The sequence below is a fragment of the Diuraphis noxia genome, unplaced genomic scaffold (genome assembly GCF_037042655.1).
Source record: "Diuraphis noxia isolate RWA-SAM2 unplaced genomic scaffold, SU_Dnox_SAM2 contig0005, whole genome shotgun sequence".
NCBI lineage: Eukaryota > Metazoa > Arthropoda > Insecta > Hemiptera > Aphididae > Diuraphis > Diuraphis noxia.
Window position 1 is genome coordinate 44,099,487 of NW_028301715.1, and position 20,119 is coordinate 44,119,605.

The 20,119-nt window shown below is 28.7% G+C and overlaps 2 protein-coding genes across 2 annotated transcripts; both read right to left on the reverse strand.

Moving 5' to 3' along the window:
- Positions 1–3,358: 3,358 nt before the first annotated feature.
- On the reverse strand, positions 3,359–17,985 carry LOC107166408 (uncharacterized). The gene is made up of 21 exons (XM_015515062.2): positions 17,748–17,985; positions 17,486–17,680; positions 14,843–17,412; positions 14,528–14,661; positions 13,198–13,421; positions 12,842–12,992; positions 12,575–12,778; positions 12,208–12,486; positions 12,046–12,143; positions 11,482–11,660; positions 11,255–11,411; positions 11,044–11,170; positions 10,743–10,975; positions 10,500–10,652; positions 9,704–9,871; positions 9,446–9,616; positions 7,152–7,328; positions 6,555–6,707; positions 5,111–5,348; positions 4,830–5,012; positions 3,359–4,149 (listed from the first exon to the last, which is right to left on the reverse strand). The coding sequence occupies exons 1-21, from the start codon at positions 17,802–17,804 to the stop codon at positions 4,031–4,033; spliced, it is 5,970 nt and encodes a 1,989-aa protein (XP_015370548.2). The 5' UTR covers positions 17,805–17,985; the 3' UTR covers positions 3,359–4,030.
- Positions 17,986–18,042: 57 nt separating this feature from the next.
- LOC107166409 (cytochrome c oxidase assembly protein COX18, mitochondrial) lies at positions 18,043–20,027 on the reverse strand. Its single transcript, XM_015515063.2, has 6 exons — positions 19,428–20,027; positions 18,989–19,126; positions 18,732–18,879; positions 18,541–18,662; positions 18,329–18,439; positions 18,043–18,264 (listed from the first exon to the last, which is right to left on the reverse strand). The coding sequence occupies exons 1-6, from the start codon at positions 19,764–19,766 to the stop codon at positions 18,094–18,096; spliced, it is 1,029 nt and encodes a 342-aa protein (XP_015370549.1). The 5' UTR covers positions 19,767–20,027; the 3' UTR covers positions 18,043–18,093.
- Positions 20,028–20,119: the final 92 nt, after the last annotated feature.

The following is a 20,119-nucleotide window of genomic DNA, read 5'->3' on the forward strand; positions in this document are numbered from 1 at the left end:
AGCCTTCTCGGTTCTTTCCCGCGTGAAACAGTTTTTGCAATGTTACTTACTTGTAAGACGGAGACAACACATGCAGGTGTAGCGTCCTCTTAATAATAAAACTATTAATTTTGTATTAAATTTATGGATGAAGTTCAACCCACTTAATAAAGACATGATTTGGGCCTTGGGGAGACTCAACTTGTCGACTTTGACGTTTTAGTATACAAACAGTCATACAGAAGTATTGCAATTTGTTTAATATTTATATCTAATTATTCATTATGGAATCATAGTAGATACATAATATTTAATTGTAGTAGGTAGGTACTTTTAGATAATTATAAACGTGGCACGAGAAACTAATTGTACTGATGTAGTCAGTAGATAATAAATTATAGTATGTACCAAACTACCTAAGATAAGTGCTACCAGTGCTAGGTATATAAATCGAAAATAACAATTTTTATCTTAGAAATTTGGAAATATCAAGGCCTTGGCTATAAAAATAGAGATTATTATATTATTTTTATGTGAATAATAATAATTATCGAATGTAATCACAATCTTTAATACCAATCTTGATAGTTATATAATCAAAAACAACGCAACTATCGTTCATGAGCATAACTATGCAGTATGTGTTACTTGATCTAATTAGTAGTGGTTTATTTACACCAGTTACACTTATAATAATCAATTGACTAAAAGAGACAATTATTAATTAATAACGAATATTTTATTATAACAACTATAGTTTTTAATTTTCGCACAACTTAACAACATATTTTATCTGCAATCTGTACGATTACCAGCTAATATCTATAAATTAATTTTATAGATTCTGAAAGGAGCGACGAGGAATGTATTGATTTTACCATGATGTGTGTTTTTTTTGTGTCTGTCATCACGTTTTGGGGCAGTAAAAATGCTTCGATTATTGACTTTAAATAATCAGGATAAACAACCTAAAAATTAAGGGAAAAGCGGGAATTTTTACGCACGATCGGTTTTTGACAAAATTGATTTTGGTTTTTGATGAATTCGCCGAATGTTTATATAAGTATATTCTATCCATCATGTAATTTTCAAAAAATGTTGACTTAAGTTGAACTAATTATAAGCATATGCAAATTTTGATCATAATTAGTTTTTTTTTTAAATTAATATCGATAAAAATTTATTTGTTGGGTAGAAAATCTTGAATATTTAATACAAAACTCCTAACATATTGTTACAATAGCAGTTGAAAAATAAAATAAATACATAGTAATACTTTTTTTTTTATAAACATTCAAAGTTTGAATAAAAGGCAAAATACGTACAAATCACGAAAATTCGCAAATTATTTTAAGCTAGAAATTCATAAAAAATGTTATTTTCAAATCTAAGATTTATAAATTTAATACAAGATTTCTTACAAGTTTGACAACATTTATCATAAAAATAATATCCACCAGAAAGTCAAATTAAGTTTTTATTAATTTTTTTATTTATATTTGATAAAATTTTCAAAATATTTTGATTAGTTTCGAGTTGTTTACTGACATTTTAATTTTTCAACTTTTTAGTTTTTTTTTTTTCTATAAATGTCAATAAAATGTTATTGGTTTGGTCAAAAAGCTTCAAAATTTAGTATAAGGCTTCCAACATATTGTTTCAATAGCAGTTAAAAAATTTAAAACTACATATAGTCACGATTTTTTTTTATAAGCATGCTAACGTTCAAATTTTGACTAAATACGTAAAAATTACGGCAATGTTCAAATTATCTTGGATAGAAATTCATAACAATTTTTATTTTTTAATCTAAGATTTGTAAATTTAATTTAAATTCTCTTATAAGTTTGTCTACCTCTATCAAAAATAAAATGTCCACCGGAGAGTCAAATATTTTGATGAGTATTAATAATAAGTAATAATAATTTATAACATATCCTAGATAGATAAGCCGTCTCCGCTCAGAATCGTTTTTCGTATACAATGATATATAATATCATTGGATTCAAATTTAATTCCTTCCATTACAGTAACCCACTTGTAACCTACTGTACAGCAGACCGATATCCACTTTCCCGCTTTTTTTTTTTTTTAAGTTCACATTGCTCGAAATATATCAGTCATTCAACAAAAAGCGAGCTGACTATGCGGTCTCTGTAAAACATTATACCTAACCAAATAGCTGTTCCACGTACCAGTCCATCACGACATCCCGCTCTGTGTTTGACCGCACCTTAAACATTATACAATATTATAGACATAATACATATTTTTATACATTTTGATATTATAATAATAAATAATAATGTATTAATCAGTATATTATATTAATGACTATATGAATTATAATTTCACTAATATTTAATTATCACAATTATCCGTTATTATCATGATAATATGAAATTTGACAAGTAATTTATAACTAGAGTTTTAACTAATAACTAACTATGGCGTGGAATGAAACGTCCACCAATAAACTAAACGAAATCAAGAAATCCATAATCCATTCAACCGTTTCATTTCTCCCCCCAACACCACAAGAAACCACCATCAACCGTCTAAGAATAGGACACACCCGGCTCACTCACTCCTATTTAATGAAGAAAGAAGACCCCCTACCTGTACTTGTTATTGGGTACCCCTCTCGGTCAAAAATATTTTAACCTAACTTATGACAATGAAAGAAGACAATTCAAAATCTCCGAACACCTCGCTGAATCACTCAACGTCTTCAGAATTATGTAATATTTAACAGAAACGCAACTCATCATTAATAAATTGTAATTGCATATAACATGTCCTATTATTCCAATAATTTCAATATTTGTTTCTTTTTTTTTCTCACAACTTAATATTAATAATATTATGTTAATAATTATGAATATTGTAAAATGTGTTGTTACGTCTAATGCTACAGATGCCGCGGATAGTGTCTTCAATAAAAAAATAATAACTAATTATATAGAAAAGTATCGTCATAATATGATGATTATACAAAATAATATTTTCAATAATTATCTCCCGAGTCTAGTATTACCATTGATTAAATATATTGTATATTTAATCAGTGGTATTACTATATTATGTGTAATGATAAGCGTCCATCACGATTTAAGATACCATCTTAAATCGTAGTGTCCAATAGAGGTATGCATATTATTCTATAGGTAAAAGGTATGACCTAACCTAAGCTATACAGATATATCAATATATAGGACCTCCTCCACAAGGGTCGGGCTATAATTTTAAGTGTGTGTGTGAGGGAGGGGCTTCAATATCGCGATATAATGTAATTTACTGATACTCCTTGATCATGTTTACATTTATAATAATATATTTTATAAATATTACACATCACAATATAGTACAATAGTCGATATTGTTAACCTTAAATGCCTTGTATGCCAATGGTCATAGACTCCGAGGCTTATTTATTTAAATAAAAAAATAAAATAGTAAAATATTACAAATATACTTATTCCGTATTCGTTACCTTGCAGTACAACAAACTTAGGTACTGTTTTTTCTTTACTCATCCCAGAGCAGCCAAGTTAATAAATGTTTTAAACTTTTGAACAATGTTAGCGATTTCCGAAAGCTGAATTAATATTATATTTTAAATCGCGTTTAAATTATTGTGAAATTGTATACAGTATTAGAACATAAAGGAAAAAAAAAGTGGATATTATAATAGCATGTTTTACTTTAAAATAAAGTTTTTTCGAAACAGTGTACTCTTCAAGAAAACAAAATAATATTTTTTATTTTATTGTTACGAAGCAAAAAGTCATTATAGCTATTTGTTAATTATTAATATAATTGTTGGTATTATCAAACATCAAGTTAAATTAAATTAAAATATTACTGTCATAACTTATTATATTGTAAATTGTTATTGTTTTCTAACATAATGTATAGGTATATTATTATTATTATATGGTATTCAATATCTTTATAAAAAAATAGGCTAAAGCCCAAGGGTATGAAATTATGGCGATACGATTAATATTTGGTATTGTTTTATTTTATTTTCGATACTTGAGCTCCGAGCTTATTTCAATAATGTTTTTGACAGCCATTCTCCATAATACTGGACATTGGTATACACTCCTGGTTTGTTTGCTCGTCCGCAGCCATAACCCCAACTCGTTATACCCATAACAGTTTCACCTGAATAGAAAATTAAAAATACCTGAAGTATACATATGCAATATATAATATATTAATAAATAATATGATACTCTGTTTCGTAACATAGACATCCAATGCATACGCCACGCAACAACATAGGCTCCAGGCACATATACATGTGCATTATAGTTTCACATTTAATTGATTTATAAAATATAAAAATAGTAATAATTTAATAATTTATTAATAAAATTTATACAAATTGGCTAATAAATAATTTATTAAAATAAATGAAATTCACGGTGTCTTGAGCTACCGATAATGTACACGTGTTAAGCAATTCTTAATTTTTATGTTAAAAGTAGGAAATACGTCTAGTCCTAATGTTTGAAAAAATCGTTTTGCCACGTTGTCTGTATGTACATGAGCCAAATTTATTAGATAAAGCATGTCCCTCAAACACTTTTTTAGGTGATTTAAAATTGTTGACACTATGTGTCAACACTATACTCATATTTAAGATTAGTTGTATAATTATTATGTATTTTTATCGTAGTGGACAGTGAACTCACAAATTGCCAATTGGGGACTATAGACAAATATGGTTACAAAACGATACGCAATTTGACTTAGCAATACATCAGATATTAATTTTAAAAAAAGTTTCAAACTCATTTAAACAAATGTAAGGTATATCTACATTTGTTTTATGTTTTTACCTAATTCTGTAGAGCAGACCATAGGGCCGCCGGAATCGCCTTGACAAGCGTCGGCTCCACCGTCTAGGTTTCCCGCACAAAACATCCCGTTACTTATTGTTGTTTTACCGTACACATAAGCAGCTTTACAAATTTTCATGTCTATTATCGGCACTGATGCTGATCTCATAGTGTTAGCGAAACCTATTAAATTGACCAAAATAAACACCGAAAGTAGATCATCGATTGATTTTATACAATGCAATGCCCATTATTATTTATTATTCATAGGTTATACATACTCGAACTGATTGAACCGTCTGATCCCCAACCGGTAATAGTGCAGTTCATATTTGATTTTAGTTTTATGATTTCCGAAGGCAAACAAATTGGCTGCACGTATTGATTGAACTTGACTCCCGTGCCGCTAGTTTTCAGTTTTATTATGGCTATATCGTTGTTCAATTTAATGCTTTCCTCGAAATTGTCGTGGATATATATTTCGTCGATATAAATATCTTGTTCGGAGTCTTCGAGCGTCTAAAATAAAACACACAAATTCGTTTAGTAATATGCAGCAGTAATTACCACAATTAATGCAGTTATAGTAATTATTCCTTATACCTACGGCTAGGCCAGTGGCGTAATTTCTACTTGGGATTAACCGATTTATGCACAGCACTTCTATACATAATGAAGACCAAAACATTTCTATTTTAATATAATTAATATTATTGTTATAATATACATACAAAATAATTCAAAATCAGAACTATTAATTGACAAATCACATTGTGGTGGGCATAAACGTAATCCAAGGTAAATTCTTGGAGGAGTGGCAAAATTAAAAACTAAAAAAGCGGGTTTTTTCATGAATTTCTAGCTTAAAATAGTTTGTGATTTTTACGTATTTTGTCAAAATTCAAACTTTGAATGCTTATAAAAAAAATTGTGACTATGAATTTATTTTATTTTTCAACTGCTATTGTAACAATGTGTTAAGAGTCTTGTATTAAATTTTCAAGCTTTTCTGCCTAACAAATAAATTTTTAACGATATTAATTTTAAAAAAAACTAATAATGATCGAAAATTTCAAATTCCTATGAATAGTTCAACTTAAGTCGAAATTTTTTGAAAATTGCATGGTGGATATAATATACTTATATAAACATTCGGTGAAAATTTCATATGTCTATGGTCATTCGTTTTAATGTTACATCAAAAACCAAAATCGATTTTGTCGAAAAATGAGTGTGCGTAAAATTTCCCGTTTTCCCCTTAATTTTTAGTTTGTTTTTCTCGATTATTTAGAAAAGTATTAAGAATTTTTACTTTTGACCCCCCAAAGTACCAACTAGATTCACTTTCTGATCGAACGAGGTACTAAGTAAAAAATCGAAGCATTTTTACTGCCCCAAAACGTGATGACAGACACAAAAAAAAAAAAAAAAAAACACACATCATGGTAAAATCAATACATTCATCGCTCCGCTCAAATCTCAAGGAAAATTACACTATTTCCTACTCAGTTAAATATCTAAGGTTGTCCCCTCCCAGGTTACAACTATGGGGATGAGCTTATTCCTTATAAAGTTTTTCATCCCTCCCCGGTACAACGCCACTGTTTTAAAATATAGGTAATATACTAATAACTACAATATACTACCATTTATTGACTATATAAATAGTATTTATTATAATCAATGATATAACCTCGTGAAGGTAAATCAGGTAAGTATACTAACCCCCATGTTGTAGTCGCCGATCCTAACGTAGTAGAAGTCTTTATCCAAATCACGTACGCAATGCGCCGCAGTCATTACGTGGTACTTGGAAATGATTACCGCTCCGCAGACGTGTTCCGTTTGACCAGCCGGTGTCGTCGATCTAATACTTGCCTATAAAACAAAAACCGGTTATCAAGGATAAGTTAACGACAATAATATTAAAGCAGCGGGTTAAATAAAATCCAAGTAAATTTTCAGAAGAGTCTAAAAAGTATGAATTCTCTTAATGTACTGCCTCCACTGGTTGGTACAATAAGTTAATTTTGGGTTTATATTTAAAACACAAGATCTGACTTGAAAAATCTAAATATGGTATTCAAAACAGGGGATGCCATTTAAAAAAAATTATGTTTTGTTGTGCATGTACAAGATATATGATTTAAAAAAATTGTGAGTCATGAAAATGTACGTTCCATTAGTCTAGTTTAATGTCATGCAAATAGAATTCAAAAATATTTACAGGATAATGAGTGGTAAAGTGGCCCCTGTTTTTTGGGACTCGTGATTTATATATATATATGACATATGTTATACTATTTTACATAATTCACTGACCTGCCAAGGATGATCCCCTCTCTCAGTCTTAAATCCCGAAGCGATTCTCTGTTGCACCATACTCATCGATTTCGGCACTGTCACCAACCGCTTTCCACACTGATTGGGCAGCAGTTCTTTTAGGTTCCTTTTTTTCGGAAATGAACTTTTCGCCGTCGTTTCCGGTGTATCGTTCGTCTGCGATTAAAGATTTAACAAAAAACGTTCCATGTTGGTATATTTTTGTAAGTATCTAGTTTAAATAAAATTCAAAACGTGGCAATTCAAACTGCAATGCACAGTTAAGAATTTAAGATATATAACATAATATAACATATACCTAACTGAGACGTAATTAAGGAGGAATATAGATATAGATGTGTATTGATGGACTCCATGATGTATTATTGTTTGATACAAATCGGTAGTTAAAATAAAAGTGTATAAATAAATATTATGAAAAATTTTAAATTCTCATATTTTATTAATATATTATTAGTTCGTTAAATGCTTTGTAAGCAATAAGCATGATGTAAAATAAATTATCAATTTCATTTTTATCGTTATATTAAAATCTTCAATAATTATTCATACACATGGGGAATCCCGCCACACGCAGACGCAGTACGTCTGAACATAATTAGAGCATGGATTTATTACTTTATGAATAATTATTAGTCATGGTTGAAATATTTCACCTATGATTTTAAAGTGATAAATATAATTTATAAAGTAGATAAAGTATATAACCACAATTCCAAGAATATAATGTTATAATAAAAATGAGACTATGGTTTATTTTTACTTGTTGCATTGATATAATTATATGTACGCTGTACAATTACTAACTATGAATAACGCACGCAATGTTAATTGTTTTTTCGCAACTTTGAGTACAAAGTACAAACTATCACACTATTGTTCTTAGTTCTCAATTTGTTACCTATTGAATCTTAAAAAAGGAACCAATAGGACAATAGACAATAGTAGTTATTATATTGTTATATACCATGAGTTCTTAGTTAAAATAATGTAAGTAGGAGATTCTCTATATAATGCTCACAATTACGCCCCTGTTTTATATAGGTAAATACTAATTCTACTGAAAACGTTTAAAAACATTTTTGGAAATAAATTGCTTAGATAATTTAAAAAACGTTTGCAAAAAATTTATAAATTATTTTATCGTTGTTTTAAATATTTTTTTATCATTTGAAGTTGAACAATAGTATATAAATTATTATTTTTATATTCCAAAGCAAGATTTTTTTCTGATAATTTCGATTTGAGATGAGTTGATGCATTAAAGCAATGGTAGAGCTTTATTTATTTTTTTGTTTTTTGTAGGGAGAGGGCAGGGAGGGCTAAAACTACCAAATACAGAATTCTGAATTTCATTATTTTTTTCATTTTGAAAGAGTATGGGAAATGAAAATATTTTGGGGGCAAGCCCGCACCCTCAAGGTTGTGATTAGGAGTAGGTGTATCTATATTCTATATAATATAGTAATATTATGTAATTTTGTTATTTGTTATTGATATAATATTTTTTGCAAACAAATCATTTTCTACATTAGGACATTAGGTTATACTCTATTGACAGTGATGACTGATGAGTATGATAGCTGTATAAGGAACTACATACTTAGTCCTTATAACTATAGTTGTAACTTGTAAATTTATAAGTATATATAAAGATTATGTGAGTGAAATAGTTCGATATAGCGATACCGGATGTCGCGATATCTATTCCACAAAATGTTGGTCTACGACTACAACGTCCCTCTGAGAGCATATGTAATTTGAGCCAAAAACAACAATTACTAATTAAAGCTAATATACCTTTTAATCGACATCAAAATTTAACAGCAATATTGACCTATAGTAGTATTATTAGTATTTAGTAGTAAGTAGTATACTCCGACTAGTCTGAGTTTCTGCTTCAGAATAATCACAGTGTTACATTTAATTTGTCATGGTTACACCCATGCAAATGGATAATTGGAGCTATACCTAAGTATCAGGGTTTTTTTTTAGGGGAGTGGTCTAAAAAGATCTAATGTAAACGTCCGATGACTACTTAGCTTGGCTACTTTTGTACGTAAATATTATAGAAATCAAAATATCACCGTATGCATGGTATTACGTCTAAATACTAAAATTCTTATTTGCATTTAATAGTAAATATATTATATATGCGGAAGTTTTTCTCGTCTAGAATTTCTCCTGACTTGTCATGTTCATAATTTTAAATTTAAAACCCTTAATACGTTTTCAGCGACGCTTTTGGAAATATAAATTTTAAATATTATTACTTTTTTAATATCCAAATGGCAAACAACAGATACGTCTTCGCTGTGTTTACAGTTGTGGTATCCCCATTTCTCATGTAAACAATCTTCCAAAGATGTTTCGTTGCCTGTGCACCGCAATTGATCTAACCAGATCAGTCCAGTTCCGGGACCAAAAGCTGCTTCTTTTTTAAACTATATATATTTTACACAGAAAAAAGTAACAATAATAAATGCTACACATCCTTGAACAGTATAAATTAATTTAAATATAACGCTCACTTCAGCTGTTCCCTTAAAACCTAGATTGTTACAAATGACTAGTGCCTCGTTCGTACCAAAATCATCATCACACACTGTTCCCCATACACCAAACTGACGTACTTCCACTCTGCCTTCCATACCTGCTCGACGTTCATTGCCACCAACTAAACGGACCTCTAAAGGCAACTGTACCATAGAAAATCAACAATAAAGTAGGTTAGTATAGATGAAAAACAATAATTTGAGTGGAAGAAGATTAGACAAAATGATAAAAAGGAATTGAATGTCAAAACTCAGCATATTTGTTTACAAACAACTGAACATATTTTTTTTCGATTGTTAAGATTCCACATTAAAATGCTGGCATTAATAATTATTTATTTATTGTCAATTCAAATGCCAGCGTTTTAACTTGGTCTATTAATTTACGAAAAAAAAAAAAAAACACATTTAAATAAATTATTTATATTTAAAAAAGTTTCTGCACTAGTGAGTGTCTTTCAATTTCATTACTCAAGCTACTAATCTATGTATCATTGTATCACATATTCACATTCATTTATTATCTAATTTTTATGTGTAACAGTTTATAAAAAAAAAAAAAAATATTTGATTAAAAAAATTAATACAAATAAATACATAAAACTCTGGCAAATGAATTAACATAATATACAAAAATAATTAATAGAGCTACAAAATATATTAAGGCACAAAATTATCCTTTTTTCTTTGGAGCTATTTTCTGAATAAATTTTTTTGGAGCCTTAGTTGTTGTACTAGTAGTTGAAATTATTGGTGTAGTAGCGACACTCACATTACAACGTTCTGGTGTTTCGTCTGATCCATCAGTACAATCTGCAAATGAATCACACAAGAAACGTACTGGAACACATTCTCCAGATTTACACTCAAATTCGTCATTAGAACAAGCTTTTCCACCTGCAACTCTACACACCACACCAGCCGACTGCAATACAGAAAATAATAAAAAATTAATTAATATTAAATATAAATATATATTTTACAATAAAAATCAATATGTAATTAAAACAATTACTTCTTGAGCATTGCAATCATGAACTCCCCACTCTTTGAATTGACAAGAATATAATGAATTTTCAGTTCCATTGCAATCTAGATCATCCAACACAAATCTTGTTTTATTTGGCATTCCATAATAAGAATTTGGTTTTACAGCAACAGAACTTAGAAAACCAAGTTCTCGACAAATGACATTAGCTTCTCGTAAATCAAATTTATCATCACATATAACTCCCCATTCACCAAGGACTAAAACCATAAATTAAAATATTTAAATAGGTACTTATCTCATAACCTTTTATACTTATATGTATTACCTTTGACTTCAACACGTCCTTCATTAGTAGTATTGCCACCCATCAATCTAATCTCATATCCCATCATATCTTTGGTACATTTAGTTTCATCGCTACGATCTCCACAATCGTTATGTCCATCACATTCCTAACAAAATGTTTAAATAATCATTATATCATGCCTACTAATATTGTTGTATCTTAAGAGTAATAAAAACAAATTTAAATGTACCTTTGATTTATCAACACAATTACCATTTTCACAAATAAATTTTCCAATACAAAGAGCTTTATCGGTTTCGTAGTAATCCCAATCTTTATCAGATTCTAAAATTGTTGTGTTATCAGTTTTTGTTTTTTCATTCAATATACAAGTTTGATCATTTTTACTGAAAATAATGCAATATGAATGAATAAGAAATTATTAAAATAGTATACAATTATATAAATTTAACTAACTTATGAGAAAATGATTGACAAACAAAACCATCTGCTTGTATGCAACGGTTAGCACAAGTGTTAACAGAAGTGTGAAGCCATTTTTCAGCTTCATGATTTGTTAATAGAGCTTCAGGAGTTTTAATGAAATTATCCAGAATATTAGAACAATTTCTTTCATCCATACCGTTACTACAATCCTAATAAATATAAATACAATTAAATAATTACTTGAAAAATACCTTCAGTAAAATAAAATATATGAATATAAGATATCAGCCAATTTTATTAGAACTTAGAAGATATAATGTCCACTCTTTCCAGTAAAAAAACATAAGTTCTACTGTGCACATCTACATAACACCCTGTGGAACCAGTCTCGTCTTGATGATAGGGTATCAAGAGAGAATGTGTAGATTTAGTGTGTTACTTTTCTGGACACAACATAAATTATATTCATCATTTAAATTTTAGAGATATTTTAATTAAAAAAAATAATTTTAGTAACTTTAATACAACTATATTATTTAATTAATATAATCAATAACAATTGATAACAATTATAATATTGTTAATTCAACTTACTGCTTGATTGTCACAAACCCAGGCTTGAGTAATACATTCATTAGGTTGACATTCAAAAAATCCTGCGTCACATTTTGGCTCTTCAATCATTCGACTGACTAAAATTTGAAACATATATTATTATAAGTATTTTAAGTAATTTGAAAATAATTTCTATATGACCTTTTGGTGATTTAGAGGCAGCATTACAAACTGGTATGTCACAAAATTCACTTCGCACTATTCCATCTGAAGTTTGTACATAACACCATGGCTGCAAATCCGTACCATCAGGGTTCCTACACTTGTTGTGTTTGCTTAATAAGGATCTTCGTGTTTTTTCTGATACTCTGTACTTCATAGCAACTAAAACTTGTTGATCTTCCCACATTAAACAAGCATTTCCTGAGGAAGTTGTATTTGCTGAACCAATGTAATCTGAACCAGCCCCATTCACACAACCTTGCAATTTTGATTTTTAAATTAATACTATATCTATATGCATTCATATGAATATTATTAGGTCAAAATTTTTAGAGGAAAATCTTACCAATGTCATCAATATCTCGTTCGCAAACATAAGGTAGTCTATCAGTCTTTGTTCCACAATCAATTGCTTCCCAGTGATAGTACTCAGAGTCACATAATTTTGTGCTGTTTGGATTTGAAGGACAAGGGAATGATTTTTGTAAGACAATACATAGAGCACGGTTTGTTTGGATATTGGGTGAAACAGCTTTTCTGAATTCCCAGCCTATAAGCAAACTATATAATTAGCATTGTATATTATACTACATAATTTAATAATTGTTATCACCTGGCCACCAATTCTGGTACACAAATGGATTTTCAGTGCCTTCCCAAATCCATATAGGACTTCCTAATAATGATACACCAACTCCCGACGTCAGGATTGGGCCTTCGGTTTTCTGTCTAGATAGCCATTCAGATATGAAATCATTTTCTTTCTAAAACAAATAAAATATTCTACTATAATTATAGAACAGTTGAGGATAAATGTGCATTTACTGGTATGCACTAAGACTACTGACAATAAATACGTTTAGGGAGTTACTTTGTAAGATAATAAATAAAAAACTGAAATTTAATAAAAATAAGTGATTTTTTAAAATTCATATTTTTACTTTTTAATTTTTATCATAAATATTTTACCTGTGAGCTAATATCTAAAAGTTTTCCTCCTCGTTTAAAACAGTGTTCCAATGCTTCAGCTTTACTATATCCAATGTCTTGAACTTTACTTTGTTTTTCTAGTACAGGGACAAATAATTTGTAACATCTTCCCTCATATGATACTTCTTCTGGTTGACATTCAGAGCCTGAATTTGATCGACATTTTACCCAGACAGCATCTCTTTCAACATTACAAGTCTTATCTGCAATTTAAAGAAAATATAAAGCAATAGATTAATGTAATATAAAATTATATATTTTAACTGTTTACATGTTTATAGTATAGTATAATTTAAAAAAAAAACACTATTATAAATATATTGTGATATATTAAAATCATAATTATTTGGTAATTTTTATATTTCAATAATAAAATATTCTTAAACTAAAATTATAGAACTATTTTAAAATTAAATTATAGGCCAACTGGTTATAAGTTGTGAGATATTCAAATACGTAATAAGTGAAATATCACTGACCAATCACAATTAAAAAATGAGTAAGATTATGAATTATAAATTTATAAATTCAAAAACTAAATTGGTTTTAAATTTAACTCATAAAAAAAAATTACTTATTCTTTAAATTCAATTATAATATGCATCTATTGGATCTAATAAGTTATAAATAATAGCATTGTATACATTTTTGGCAGATTGGATTCATTTTGATCAATGGATAATAATAATAGCAACAGTAATACAAATATTATATTATATTATTATTATTATTATTATTATATTATATTCAAAGCAGAAATAATCAATTAATATTTTTTAAGGGCCAGTATTGGAAATCATGAAGTTTCTGGGGGTCATTCAAATTGAATGTATAAGTTTATCAAAAATCAAATGAAAATTCTCACTAAGTTCATTGAAAAATAAAAAAATAATGTATAAACTACATCTTGTTTATGAGCTAAATAAAGTTCATTCGCAGGCCGCAAGAAGTCCGCAGGCTGCTATTTTGGCGACCCTTTGAAATATAGTGATGTAGTATGTTATAATTTATAACTAATCAATATTTCAGACTTGAATTATGATTTAATTTATGGGTTGAAATTGTATTTGGTAAGATAGTAATAATAATTTAGCAGAATTAAATTTTCAAAAACATAATAAAATATATTATACTTTTTGAAATCAAATATATTTCTTCAGTCTTAACAACATGTATAATAAAGATATTTAAATGATTTTTAGCTCAATGATCATAAATGTATAATTTTGTTATTTTATATAAAAAAGCATTGATAGAAATGTTAAATAAATAAAATTTGATTATTTTAAAGTACAGGTACCAAACTTACCGTTTTGGAGTTTACAATTATGAAATACACTTTCTTGGCCATTACATGATACTTTAGTAACCCCTATATTTCTTAACAACCTAGAAGGGTTATCAGTAGTCACAGTTAAACCTTGCCATGTTTGTTCTGCTCCTCTAATTAAATTTAACAATAAATTAGTTTCATAATTATTAATTATTCCCTTCAAAAAATTGTGTAATTTCATGAAGCTCAAAATGTAAATAAAATATTATATATTAAATTTACTAGCATTAGGTATGAAAATTAAAAATGTATTGCATAGTTATTGTATACAAATTTCTTAATGATTAGTACCTCTTAAATCCAAGTTGTTTACAAACAATATCTGCTTTCTCGATTGTCCATGAGTTGAGTTCATCACAAACTACACCCCATTGAAAAGGCTTTACTTGAACTTGTAAAAATCCTTCGGAGCTTTTAGGACCTCCGCGTAACCGAATAGACTGAGTACTATTTGGTTTTAAATCAATTCTCACTGCTATGTTGTTGTTGACTTTGTTATTGATAATTTTAGGGGGTGTATATATAATGGAAGAGTTTTGCAAAAAGTTATCTGTTAAATCAATAGATGTTGGATTTCTTAAGATTTTTGACTGTTTATTTTCGCTTGGCAATGTTTCTAACACTGCTTGATTATGATATTCTAGTGGTTCAGATTCAGTTACCAGATCACTATTACTAGTTTCATGATCAAACTCTTGTCTCACATCAATGAGTGCAGTATAATCTTCTTGAATTGTTGTTGGTGTACTATAAAAATAATCTTCTTCGATTGTGGTTGATGTAGTTCTTACTAATTGATTGCATTCCACATTATACGGGTGATCACATACAGATATAGCAGGGTTGAATAATGTTCCAGGACCACAATCCATTTCAAATGCTCTTCCATTTGCACAACTTAGAAATTTGGAACATTCTGTAGGATGTGGTTTGATACCATTAAAGCCATTTGGACATTTAGAATTAATACTTGATGGTGAGTATACTGAAGATTCTTGTGAAGGAGATTGAATATTATCTGTGTAACCAGGTTTTTGAATTTTATCTAACTTTTCTTTTTGTTTAGGAAATTGTAAACCATTATAATTATTTGATAATTTTCTACCAGCAGAATCTCTGTTAAAACTTAATTCTGTGTTTGGCTTTGACTGTTGTATGTCATCAACGGGTTTGGAAATATTAGGAACAACTATTTTAAATTGTTTATTCATTTTCGAGTCTCCATTAGTTCGTCTATCTTGTGGTATTGGATTCAAATATTGCGGTTGTTCATGTTCACTAATCATGGAGTGAGCTGAATAATCTGGTGAAGATTTTGAGTTATAACCATGACCATTTGGCATAGGAGATTGTTGCCCATAATCTATGTAAGTTGGATTTGCATTTCTTGATGAATCATAATTATTTGGTTTATGTTCTATTTGTTGTCTATTACCTAAATCAAAGGCTGATGCAGGTTTGTTGAATTGGTTATTAGATGTTTGAAATTCTTCATATTCAGATTGTTCATTTGTATTAGAATTAGAGCTTAGACTAGAACCTTGCTTCCCCTTAAGTTGTCCTCGAATCCAAGAATTTGGATTAATATTAGAAGGATTTTGTGAAACTGGTTTTTGATTTCCATTATATCTGTTTTGAGGATAAGGATACGGGGATGGAAATCGTACTTTTATATTTTGTTGATTTATTTGTTCTTGTCCAGATAAATAAGTATTTTGGGTTTCTTGAACATTATCATAGTTATTTGTATTTGGTAAAAATTGATGACCTTCAGCAATTGACTGACCATTTGAAAATGGTATAGTTCCTTGTTCTGGATTTACATATCCATTGAGATTAGTCCTTGGTGGATTTTTATTAAAATTTTGTTGAATAGGAAACTGTTGCTGAGCAGATTCAGGATAATTTGTATTACTATTAATTGGCTGAGGTTTTGATGATGGATTTTGATTGAAATTTTGTTGAATAGGAAATTGTTGTTGATTAGATCCGAAAAAATTTGTATTGCTATTAATTGGCTGAGATTTTGATGGTGGGCTTTGAACAAAATTTTGCCTGTTAGGGAATTGCTGTTGAATTTGTCCTGGATAATTTGTGTTACTATTAGCTGGTTCTGATTTTGGAGGGTGCCTCGGTATAAATTCTTGTCCCCCTAGTGTATTTTGTGGTGCAAAATTATGATTTTGTTCATCTGGATAAAACTGCTGTGATTGTACTTCAGTGTTTTGTTGTGAATATCCATTGACTACTAAACTAGATCCATAAAGTGGTTTAGACTCTCCAGTTTGTAAACCATAATCAGTTGTTACGGCTGAACCAAAATTTTGAGAAGTATCGGTGTTGAAATTTTGACCTTCAACAATAAATTGTGATCCAACTAAAGGATTATTTGATTGAGGCTGATATTGATTGGTTGATTGAGGCTGATATTGATTGGTTGATTGAGGCTGATATTGATTAGTAGATTGAGGTTGGTATTGATTGGTTGATTGAGGCTGGAATTGGTTAGTTGAAGGAGGATGATATTGATTAGTAGATTGAGGTTGATCTTGGTACTTATTGGTGTTGCTAATAAATACACGATCTTGATTAGAAGTCTCAGCATTTAAATCAAAATTCTGAATAGGATTTCTATTTATGAATGATGAATCGATTTTTGATGGATTTCCATCTAGACATTGTACTTTAGCGGGAAAATCACATTCCAAACTATTGGGATTAAATAAAGTCCCTGGTCCACATGACTGGACATACCCACGTCCTTTAAAGCAATTTAAAAATTTTTGACAATCTGATTGAATAGGGAATAAGCCAGTTGTTTTCGTTGGACAATTTTTTCCATCGGATAAAATTACATTATTCTACACCAAGAAAATAAAAAATGAAAACGTCATCTTTGTTGCATGAAGTTATAAATATAAATAAATTTCTTACCTCATTATTTATATCTTGGGGACTCTTTGTCTGTGGTTTATAAATTGATGAAGCAATAGGTTTGTTTTCAGATCCTTTGTTTTCTCTGAGACCGCCATTTTTTACTCCAGTGTTAGTATTTCCATTAAATGCATTCCAATTCAATTGCTCCTCGGTAAGTGATGGTCTAGTAACTGCATCCGTGTAGCGAATAATCTGATAATCAAATTTACAAAAATGATCAGCTAATTTTAACTACTTATTTTAAATCTAAAATACTTACACACAATGCTTCATTATGCAAAAATAGTAGAATTACAAAAATGGTGCAACCTTTCATGTTGATGTGTACATTTAAACTGAAAATATTATCATTTTACTTGATTTTTTTGATACTTATCTAAGGTCCAAGAGATCAAAGGTCAAAAAAACATTTACAGAAAAACAAGGCTATTCTATAGGCTTATCTGTATACAATACAAGTAAAATATCACCTTGCTAAAGTATCCGGTTAGATAACCCTTTCTTGATCCACAATTCACAATAGAAAATATTTATTTACATTAAAACAATAATAATTACTAATAAATAACAATTTTATTTCCAGAAAATAATTACAATAACAGCAATCAAGAAATTCTTAACTTAGATTTAGTCTTATCCAATATATATTTGTATGGATATTCATTATTGTAAGGTGTTTTTGGTATACCAAAACATTTACGTACATGTGGAGACAATAAGAATAAGTTTTGAGATAGACCATAAATACTTGATGCAGTCCAATATAAGCTCACACCCTAAAAAAAAAAAAAAATAAAAAATTTAGTTTGATTACCTTTTATAACAAAATATTATACATACTGATGGCAGAAAACATGAAAGTGGCATCATGATAATAGTAAGACCTCGGAAGACGTTTGCTATGATTTTTTGATTACGGGTTGGTTCTTTGTTTCGTGATTGAGTTTGAACCTACAAATATTAAATAAAATGTATATAGTTAATACTTAAACAAATACATTTTTTATAAATATAAACAAACAGTACTAATTTACTTATTTAAATTAAATTACCTCAATAATTAAAAGATTTGATAGACACATAATTATAGGTAAACACATAGTTGAGTCTATGGCAGTTAAGTTTGTAAACCACAAAATTCCACCTTCAGTTAGTTCGTAAAACCTAATAACAGCTTTTGAAAGTGTATATCTTATATAACAAAACATGAATTATGGCATATTATTAAATTCATAAATATTACCATCTTCACTTGGAGGCAACATTAATGTGAGATTACGAGTTGCTACCGACATACAAATCCATAATGGTAATTGCACCCATACAACTATTGATGACTTTGCAGGATGACAGTTTTCATTTACTATCAATTCATTCCAATACTTTTTTACCTACATTAAATAATAAACATATTATTTATAGAACTATTAATTGTATTCTAGCAAGAATAACCTAACTGCTTATTTAAAAAAAAAAAAATTACAATATGTATACACTTACAGCTTTGTTATAAACACGTTTAGCTTTATTTTCAGGCCATCTATTCAATTTGACTGCCTTCACTACTTCTTTTTGTATCTCTACTACTGTTGGTTGAAATTCAATAGAAAGATTTTCCAATTTTGAATTATTATAATGCTGAATTGAAAATAAAAATATTTTTTAGGTAAATATCACTTATCATAAAATATATAATATTTCAATTTAAAAATTGATTTTTATTTTTAAACACAAAGCTGATATTATTTATACTAATATTGAAATATTAATGATTAATAAATTTGGCCATACAAAGATGTATTATCACTTAAATACTGAGTTTTTCAACACTTTTTATAGGTACGATTTGTATTAAAACATTGATTTAATAATATTCAAGTTTGTGTGTAAATAAATCTCTTAAATTTTTAGGAATAAGATTTAACGGAATTTTGCCTACTTGGAACACTGTCAATGGTAGAGTAATGACTAATCTCAGAGCTACTGCACTTAGCATTATTGTAGCCCACCAAGGAGTGCCAGTAAATTCATGAAATGATATTATAAATTGTTGTGCATAAGCTACCGGTGTACTGTTTGATAATGCCATAAACCACGAAGGAAATGTGACTGAGGAGTCTGATGCGACACTTCTATTTGATGAATGTAGAATATAGGTGTTATGTTTACTACAAAGTGATGAACATGGATCTGGTCTTTTCATATAATAGCTAAAAAGTCGACAGTTGATGATTTTTTTTAGATTTGTTTGACGAATAAATAAAGTCTGTAAGATCATTTTATAGCTTGCGGTTTTCAAATGACAAGTAAAAAAAGAAAATTAAATTAAATTTTTTAAAACTATATTAACAATAATAACAATAAAGTACATCGCATGAAGCACATGGCCAAATATTTAATGAAGTATATACTTATATATATATATATATATATATATACTATATATATACTTAGTATGTACTTCAGTACTTCAATACGAGACTTCAAGCGTAATGCAACAATGCGTAACCAAATAATTATTTAAATAATACTTAGAAATTTAAATCACGGTTATCTACAGATTGATATGTCTATGTTATTATCACAGGATATTTGATATCCAGAAAAGTTAACATTATAACCTCAAACATC

What these genes read in the sequence shown, in the direction of transcription:
- LOC107166409 (XM_015515063.2), bottom strand. Translation starts at nt 19,766, where the DNA reads ATGATCTTACAGACTTTATTTATTCGTCAAACAAATCTAAAAAAAATC. An exon ending in TACCATTGACAGTGTTCCAA is followed by an intron (nt 19,127 to 19,427) that starts GTAGGCAAAATT and finishes TTTTCAATTCAG; the next exon opens with CATTATAATAATTCAAAATT. An exon ending in CAAATCTTTTAATTATTGAG is followed by an intron (nt 18,440 to 18,540) that starts GTAATTTAATTT and finishes TAATATTTGTAG; the next exon opens with GTTCAAACTCAATCACGAAA.
- LOC107166408 (XM_015515062.2), bottom strand. Translation starts at nt 17,804, where the DNA reads ATGAAAGGTTGCACCATTTTTGTAATTCTACTATTTTTGCATAATGAA. An exon ending in TTTTAGATATTAGCTCACAG is followed by an intron (nt 12,993 to 13,197) that starts GTAAAATATTTA and finishes TATTTGTTTTAG; the next exon opens with AAAGAAAATGATTTCATATC. An exon ending in TGCCTCTAAATCACCAAAAG is followed by an intron (nt 12,144 to 12,207) that starts GTCATATAGAAA and finishes TTCAAATTTTAG; the next exon opens with TCAGTCGAATGATTGAAGAG.